Here is a 9,453-nt window from a genome sequence, read left to right as displayed (position 1 = left end):
CCATGCAAACCCCAAAGCCAGACTGTTATTGCCCAGACTATTTCAAACATCTTGAAAGAGGTGAAACCAACTGTGATACAGAAGGCGCATGAAACTGTTGTACCCAGAAATGCTTTACTGACCTTGCAGGGTGCGAGGCGGCGGGACTGTTGAGGTGACAGGTGACACCACCCCTGCTTCATGCATTCCCTGGGACAGCAGCCAAAGCCTGACCCTGTCCTGGAGTAAATTTCTCCCCTTCATGCTTCACCTCAAAGAATGTCAAGTACACAGTCTCTGTGCCGCCTGAGTGATGTCCCTCTGCATACTGAACTAAAGGCCTGGTTAGCATCTGACAAATTACAATAATCAGTGCTGATTTACATTTTTAAACAGCTGTTGCCAGATTGCCATACTTGCACTTTATTATCCCAGCACATCACTTGTTCTTCATGCTATGTTGTTTTTTTTAACTAAATGTGAGTATCCACAGTTTTTGGAAACTTGTGAATGGCTGGACCTTGTTGTCCAAACATCCTTAAAATTCCAGATCCACATAGGGCCTGTTTTGGCAGTTATTTTTCTTGGTTAATCTTGCTTTTCTGCACAGAGTTGATTTACATAATTTCAAGCTTGAAACAGATCCAAAACTGGTCTGGCAAGAAAAGGACAATCTGTGGTGTGGGATAACTAATAAGATTTTTCCTGGTATCTGGTAAATTGTGTGCAAATCCAAACTCTTCATCAAAAATTATATTAAAATCTGAACAAAACACAAGCCTGTATCTTGAGCCACTAGCTAAACACTCAGCGCCAAACTTCCTTTTGCCAACTTTTGCTATTGTGCTCCTGCCTTCCTGGTATTTGTTTCTGGGTTATTCCTTCCCTTCCATTCTTTGTACTTTTTTAATTATGATTTTGAATCATGGTAATTGTAATTTATAACAACAGCTTGAGCTAAAACTCTTTTATTCTGCTCTTACATGAAAATATATCTGCAAGATACAGTAAGCAAAAGACAACTTCAACAGGTATCTTCACAAAGAATAAACAGTTGCTAAGTCAACCTTTTATTACTTTTTCCCAGTAAACCCAAACATTTTCTTTTAAAATACTTGTGATTTTGTGATGTTTTGATATTTCTTCAGTGTATGGACAAATAACATTGAAGAGCAGCCTGGGTACTCTCCCTTTTCTTCCCCCAGGTTAGTAAGATGTCAAACATGCACCCCTCAACTTTTCGTTTTCTCCCACTCACAAACAACCTCCTGTTAAGCTGAGGGGGTTGTGGGTCCCAGAAAAGCCTTGTTCTTCTTCAGTGCTTCCACAGAAGCAGCATTAAGTTGCTGTCAAAAGCAAATGAAACAAACAAACAAAATCTATCAGTATCCATGCCAACAAACACTGTACTTCGTGTCAGAACTGGACCGTTTTGCTATCTATGGTTATTCTAGTGAAAAGTATTTCTTGGTGTGCAGTATTGGTTCCAATACAATTATTTCAAACTTCTCACAAAAAACAATCGCTAATTATTTCTGTAGGAAACATCTTCACACTGACAACTTGCAAAGAGAGTCTAAATTAATTAAATACATTATTCATGCAGAACGTAGAAGTGTTTATAGACATAGTTAGGCTTAGAACAAGCTGAAAGTGTCTTTCCATTGATTCAAACACTCAGCAAGGAACAATTGCTTGTTCCTTTTGAATTCAATAACCTCCTTGTCTTTCCCATATCCATGTAAATGGCAACAGGGCCAGTCTCCCATCCACAACACTATGCATGGTCATATTTTATTTAATTAATATAAACCTATGTAGGTGTCTGAAACAAAGGGGTGAATGAAGGAAACTGATTACTCACCTTTTAGAAACCTTTATATTTGGATAACATACTTGCTTTTAGAAAGAACTGACAGGTTATAACAAGATCCCAAGATGCAGACCTGCAGTACTGCCTAGCTGTGTGCTGATAAGGCACTATCTTCCAGCTTACCTCACAAGTTGGAGAGACAAAGAAAATCCATTTTGAAAGTCTAAGACTTGGACTTTAGAATTCCATCGTATATTTCTAGTTATACAATGATATCTAGAGATTTCAGGGAGAAATGTTCAAGACAAATAAACCAAATTTTAAACATTTTATTGATGAACAGCAGAAAATGCAGCTTTTTTTAAAAATCATACCGCGGGATGTAATATCAATTTAATTTGTACACATGTAAATAAACTTTTGCACATATTTTCAACATAATAGCCGCTGTTCTGAAAATAACTCAGGTGTATGGTGTCACAGTCATGGACATCATCCTGAGAAAGACTGAGGATGCAGAGCAGTGTGGTGGGAGCAGCACAGGGATCTGAGGACTGTAAATCCAGCTACAGCCACAGAGGAAATTGTCAGTGGCTGTTTTGTGCTGAGGCATCTGTTGCCTTAGCTACACTGCCAGCAATAGTTTAAAGACAGCTGCAGTGTGTCTATACAAGCTACACAAAACTATGATTTCTATGCTCTTTGAAAAGAACAGAATGTGACTTACATTATATAGTAAGCATTACAGATGGCCTTTTAATACATCTTTCTCCCTAAGAGCAAGTTTTGTCACCAGGGGACACACGATACCCTTTGACCTGTATAACCAGAGGCTTGATAAACTTCTGTTCCAAGTCCTGGAGTATCTTCTTCAGATGTTATTCCCGTACCTGTATCATGAGTAACTTCGAGCCCATGAGTATTATTGTTCATATTCTCTGTTGGCCATCTATGTTATCAGTGCCTTTCTTCAGAGTTGACAGTCGTCTAAAATATGTATGTGTATATAATTATTTTCAGCTGAGAAGTGGTCTTGTTATAGAACAAATCACAGATCTGTAGAGGAAGATTTGAAATGGTGCTCCACAGACTGTTTTCCATCTTCTAGAACTTTGGAAATGCGCTGGGGGAAATAAAAAAAACCAAAAACAAACAGAGTTCCATATGTTAAGATGACATCTGTATTAGATTCAGTAATAAGTATACTAATTACTAGGTTGTGGCCTAAAGCTGTAGCGAGAAAAAAAAAAGATGTCTACCAAATCTTGGATATTTGCAATTATTTTGTCTGTCCTGCAAAACCTTAAACCTGCATTTAAACCTGTGCACGATTCCAATCACGCTGTGAAGCACTATACACATGTATTGTTAGATTTATTCAGTCCTTTTTCAGACATGTAAAAAAGGACATTTCATCCTTTGCTATTTAGGTTGAGGTGAATGCATGAGATGCTGAAGAGCTGTTACCCCTGGGTCTGAACAGAACAAGTATGTGATAAACTGAATATCAGCAAAATCCTGCAGACTTCAAATTAACAGGTTATTCTTGTTCCTGCCAGAAAAATGCCAAAATTATGAACACATCTAAATGCAGATTTTCCTAAAGAGTGCCTTTAAGGACCATAGAGCAACATCTATATTTAAAAAAAAAAAAAAAAAACTGCAGAAACTAATGGATGAAAAAGACACCTATTCACCAGAGGGGTGAAAAAAAAATATTTTAAAAAAATCAACTTTTGTTTTGAAAGATCAGCAAAAAGTTGCCATGTAAAATATTACAAGTGCCACAGAATGCTTATGCAGTGTGCATATCAGCAGCTACCAGCATGTGCACTGTCACCCTCCAACTATCTGAAACAACAGAAAAACTTTAAAACTTTTGAATTTTCATATCTGTACTGAATATTGTTTCCTTTGAAATACCAAATTAAATATAATAGTTTTAATTTTGTGAAATTTCTGCAGAAATCCGTGAATGTTTTCCTACTTTAAATGAAGATAACCTGCTTTAGGCCGCAGTAACATCTCCAGGGTAAGCCACAATTTCTACTTTCAAATAAGCAACTCTGACCTCAGGAACTGCCTCACCCTGTGCGCGCTTTGCTATGGATGCTGTGCTGACCTTGCTCTGATGCTAGGGCTAGCTGCCCCATGTAATTAAACCGAACAAGAAACAATTAATTGCTTTCCTCTTTTGCTAATAAACGTGATCGAAAGCAAATGAGAGCAAAATCGGTCGGTCACACGAGACCTCTCGTGGTGCACGCGCGGAACTGCGTGTCAAGCCTGCCTCAAACATGCAAGCTGTACCTGTGCATGCCACAGAGCACAAGCAGAAGCAAATTTTTGCATCCCTATAGAGCATCCACTCCTCTCTCTGACGAGAGAAGTAATAAAAATTAAAATTGTGATTATTTTTTTAATGACATAATTTTCAGAGCATAGACTTTTTAAAGAGGTAACACTTTCTTCCCCACCCCCACCCCAGAGAACTTACCATTGTTTTAAATAGCTGGTTCACTTTCTTTTTTTTGAAGGTTTTCTTGTCACCATCTGAGGTGGAAGGAAACACTGGTTGACTCAACCTATGCGATGCGATTATTTCATCAGGTGCCACAGGGCAGACAGACAGAGTTAATCCTTTAAAAGAGAAACAGTGATTGCATAAAACAAACCCACAAAAGGAGAGCCAAAGTGTAAGACAAAGCAGAATTTCACACAAAAAACTACTGCAGTTACTAGAAAGGAGACATTTTTAAACTATATCCTTAGAATATAAAAATAAGTAATGGGGAAACACTAAAATTCATTACACTGAAACTGAAGAGTGAAAAAAAAATGAACCAATCTGGTCAAAGAAGAAAAAAACCAGATGCATGCATGAAAAAGAAGTGAGCTGTGACAGTCTGTTGGGTTGTGCAAAGTGTCCATTACAGGCATCTGGAAAGGCAGGGACAATGAGAGGGACAGATAAAGTAAGAAGCAGGATGTGATATGGAAGAAGTAGCGGGTAAAGAATATTGGAACAGGGCACATTTTCTCTTCACATCCTGGCTCAGAACTGAGTTCCACCTTCAGCTACACTTTCCTTTTCCGTATCACGCAGCTGTCAGTCTCCTCGTGGGCAGTTATGTTGTTTCCCTTCCCTCTTGCCGTGAGAGAGTCTTGTGAGATTCCTCTTGAATGTCAAAAGCAGAAGTTGAAACCCTACTATGGGCAACCTTTGAGGACATGCATCTGCCAAAGCAAAGCTCAGAGCATTTCCTCCTGTTTCAAATGCTGCCCTCAGCTGTGAGGGCAGACTGCAGGAGCCCATGCTTCTTGTAAGTGAGACCCTGCAAAGCCAGGAAGATGAATAAACCCTGCCTCTTTCAAAGCAGGGGGAATGCCCGCACTATGCAAAGGAAGCAAAATTCAGAGCTCCACAAGTAACACTGCCAGAATTTGCACGTTAGCACTAGGCAGCACAGCGTAACCAAGCAGTACCAGCAGTCCAGCTTCACAGGCTCAACACACACTTAAATTCTGATCTTGGTCTCAGAGGCACAGAGCCACACAGAGAGCTACCTGCCCTGCTTAGAACAGACCCTTTACTGCTGTTTTCTTATAGTAATAAAGAACTGCAGAGGTCCCTGCTTACTATAAGCAGCTTACCTGGGATCGTTGGCATAGAACGACTGACAGAACTCATCTGCTTGAGGACAGATGTTTTCTGAGGTGCCACTACATGTTCTGAGAGGTTGGTGTCACTCATGAACTCATATTTCCTTGACAGCTGTTTAATAAAAAAATAAATATAATTACTGATGAACTACAACATGAGCAACAGAGATCTAAGCAAAATAATCTTTTGTGAAAAGCATAGAAGAAAATAAATAATAAACAATCATGCCTAACCAGATTTCTTTATGGGTTTTTTTTCTGAGTCAACAATAAAAGTAACTTGAAGCAGTAGAATGGGTATCATATATAATACTATATACCAGGTAAAAACATGTAACAATTTTGCAGATGGTTTATAGCTAGATAAATATTTCTCATTCCACATCGAAAAAACCTTACGCTAAAAAATATAGGTAGAAGAGATTCTGTAATCTGGAACTCTAGGATGATACTCCTACTGTGTCTTTGGAATAGTACCATCAGCCACCTCTGACTGTGATCTAGAAAGTAAAATGAAGTTTTGAAAACATTTTTCCTTATTGAATTAACATAACCAGCTTGGCTGCTGTGAGACTTGTCACTATTTTTCTGAAGCAAAAGAAAATCCTGTAACTCAATATGCAGTGAGATTCCCATAGTTAGGTGTATGTGTTATCTAATCTAACCAAAAGTTAAAGGTGTTGCTTGTTTTTATACATTAATGCTTCTCAGAGCATGACTGTGCTTTGTATCTCTCTTTTGCTTGAGGACATGTGGTGTAAGACAATCATAGTCCTCCATAAAATTCTCCTTGTTTTCCAAAAGAATCTTAGCTTTCTACTGAATTCACTTGGCCTTTGACAATTCCTCCAAATTTTTTTCATTCTATTATTGCCTCGCATTTTAATTTAGATAGGGCTTGTATACCAAAGGACATCTTTCAATTATTTTTTATTATTATTTCTTTTTATATTAAAAGAAGAAAAGTCTCCTGAGAATTTAAGTAACCCCAGAAAACCTCCCATCAAACCTCAATGTCAGTTATATAAGTCATTCTAATGATCTAGCAGTGCAATAAAAGCACTCAGATGATCTATGGAGCGAGAGATGCCAGTGCTTCCAAACTTCAGTCTGGCACCGTTTAAGGAGCGCTGTTTGCAATCTTGCAATTTCCTAACAGCTGCATGTTCCACAACAAGGTACAAAATGTACAAGGCTCATCACTTTTGAAATAGCCCTGACTGCAAGGAGCTGCCATGGAATGTCAGCACAGTCAATTGCCTCTCCATAGGAAAGCTAGCTTAACCCTCCCAGTACAGTACTTCATTTGAAGCTAACCGAGTTTCAGAATTTGCAGTTTCAGGGCTATATTATCTGTCATCATAAACAAGTGGAGATGTTCTGATTTTGCCACTGATTTGTTTCCTCTTCAGCATCTTGCAGCAGGTTTCATTCACGACAGGGCAGATCATCTCTGCATCCTGCATATTCCCCTTTATGGCAAGCTGGCATTCTTTATGGTATCTTTTTCCTAAGCAAAGGAGTAATGTCTTTTCTTTTAGGGATTATAAAAGGCTACTTCAGTGACATACACATTTCATGTCAGAGATAGAAATATCAGGTGCTGTCTTCTCATCAGCAAACACCACACTGCTTCTTTTTGTTCTTTTTTTGGACCTTCTCATCTTTACTTCAGGGTGAGGATTAATTTGCGGAGCAGTCTCCTCTGATTCTGCTTTTACTTGCTTTGGTAGCACTACTTCCAGATCAAAGCTGCAGGAGCAAAAGAAAAAAGTACAAGTTGCTGAGTGGGATTTTAAAAGCCAAGGGTATTCTGATGTCATTTCCCCATTAAATATAAATGCAGGTCATCTATTCCTTTGACTTTCAATGCAGCCTTGCAAACCATTGCTGGCAACTGTAGATACCTTCAGGTATAAGATGCCTTCAGGAGGTATAATGTCACCTTAAAACATTGCAAAGAATGTAAAATATTAACAGGAGTGAAAAACCCTTTTTAAAGATTTGTGCATTAGCATAAGAACCTAAACTAAACAGTCAGAGCTCATATGGCAAGTTTATGTGTGGTGCTGGTGCTGGAAGAAAACATGCTATTTTGGTTGTTGAAAACAGTAGAACAGAGTATTACTATTTATTGTCATGTTTTAAATGCATCCTCCTATTTATTTCACCATATTGGACAACAATGTGTATACACAGGGATTTAAAAAAAAAAAAAAAATCTCCCTTCTGTCTTCCTCTAGTTTTTACAGTTTAAGAAATGGGCTATTTTTTCATTTAAAACAACAACAACAACCAAACCAAAACAAAAACAACCAAAACCAAACCAAAAACCCCCACCAAATAAAAAATATTAAATAGGTGCTGGCTTTATTCTCTTCTTTGCTGGTGTAATTAGCCTATTGAACATGAGGCTGAACTTATTTTGCAACATAAAAATTGATAAATCAAGTAGTATGGTGAATTTGTTGACCCATGCTTCCTAGAAAAAAATGAGCGTCATAAGAACTAAAAATAGGTGCATGACTGAGCTGGTTAAATGTTGGCTGGTTCCACAGGAGGTGTCCTCCTTTACTAGAGATGTGGGGCTGGCAGATGTGACACAGCTCATGTTTGTGTGCTACAGCCTTCCTGTCCTGGGTGGAAGCTGGGGGGCAGGAAGAGCAGCCTGGGACACCTCATAATGTATGATACTACATATCTTTGTTAGACATCTCAGAAAAATTAAGTAAAAAACCAATGAACTGACAGTCAAGCATGCAATATACAGGGATATCTTAAGAAGAAACACTTCCAAGTTAGTTACACACCTTTGGACTATTTAATTTTTAAAAGTGAACTACTCAAAAAGGAAGATCAGATGTTTAAAGAACAGTGGCCACCAAGATGAATTTTATATGCACCTTGTTTGGGAAGAAGTCCTAAGTGTCCCAAGGATAATTTATAAAGTGACCAAAACCATTTGTGGATGAAAAAGCTAGTCAATATACCTATAAATGTTCTCTCAAACTTAAAAGTCTCTATGTTTCCCAGTGCTGCAGTTACAGCATATTCGGCAAAGTATTTCACATTACAACAGACTTTACCGGTACGTCCCACCTCCTTACTTGTAAGTTTGTAAAGGCTGTCCTCTTCCTTTCCAATTTTTAGAAGCAAAAAGATGCTAATTAAGTTAAAAGAAAAACTTGCAAAACCCCCAGATCTTTGTATTTTTTGAAATGTCATTTGCATTTTAAAATACTTGGTTTGTGAAAATGAAACGCCACTTTTTTCAGTGAAAGTCGAGTATATTTTGTCTATTAAGGTTGAAATACTGTAGCTTTAACCTGGAGGAAGTAATAGCTACAGTTAAAAATAATGTTGGCATAGTCTGAAGAGACTGCTAGTGGTCTTTGTGCTTGAATGCCTTTTTTTAAATCTTTTAGTTTCATTCCATGAAACTACTAAGAAACCAGGTCTGAAAGAAAATTTGTTTTGTATTCATAACCAACCTTTCTGAAGCAATTTTGTTTGGAGTACTGCAGTCCGAATTCATGGATGTCAGTGAAATAACTGATAGCTGACGGTAGGATCTCAGCATTGATCTTGGCCGTCCCACTCTCTTGTCGTCAAAATCTGGCTATAGGATGGAAAGGAGAAACACGTTATACCAAACAACTTTGTGTGAACCTAATTCATCCCTTTTCATTAGGTCTTGAAGATGGCACAGGTGTTTTAACATTTGGCATGAAAGCAGTTGTTTACTACCATTAATTACTGTGATTGTGTCTTCTGTCGGCATGCACTCTTACTCTAAGGCCTCCCAAACTCAATGATACAGTGAGTAGCTAAACAGACTACAACTGACATAATTAAATGTATGTTTGAAAAAGAAATCAAGAGAAACAGTGTCTGCTGATCTTATTTTGAACAGACCTGAGGCACACCATTGAAATACTTGCTTGGGCAAATAGATTTAGTTAGTCCTTGCTCCAAGACGCTAATCCTGCTCCATCTTC

General features: G+C 38.1%; 1 protein-coding gene across 2 annotated transcripts in view; it reads right to left on the bottom strand.

Moving 5' to 3' along the window:
- Positions 1-2,106: 2,106 nt before the first annotated feature.
- DOCK2 (dedicator of cytokinesis 2) overlaps positions 2,107-9,453 on the bottom strand; it is a 197,882-nt gene continuing 190,535 nt past the window's right edge. For both annotated transcript variants that reach the window (XM_040604553.1, XM_040604555.1), the window contains exons 48-52: positions 8,947-9,074; positions 7,027-7,207; positions 5,447-5,567; positions 4,290-4,432; positions 2,107-2,915 (exon numbers count right to left, since the gene is read on the bottom strand). In XM_040604553.1, the coding sequence (XP_040460487.1) occupies positions 2,841-2,915; positions 4,290-4,432; positions 5,447-5,567; positions 7,027-7,207; positions 8,947-9,074 (648 nt within the window). In that variant the 3' untranslated portion in view covers positions 2,107-2,840. The remainder of the gene's footprint in view (positions 2,916-4,289; positions 4,433-5,446; positions 5,568-7,026; positions 7,208-8,946; positions 9,075-9,453) is intronic.

This window comes from Falco naumanni, chromosome 8 (genome assembly GCF_017639655.2).
Source record: "Falco naumanni isolate bFalNau1 chromosome 8, bFalNau1.pat, whole genome shotgun sequence".
NCBI lineage: Eukaryota > Metazoa > Chordata > Aves > Falconiformes > Falconidae > Falco > Falco naumanni.
The sequence above is the reverse complement of the archived record's forward strand: the minus strand, read 5'-3'. Positions and strand labels throughout refer to the sequence as shown.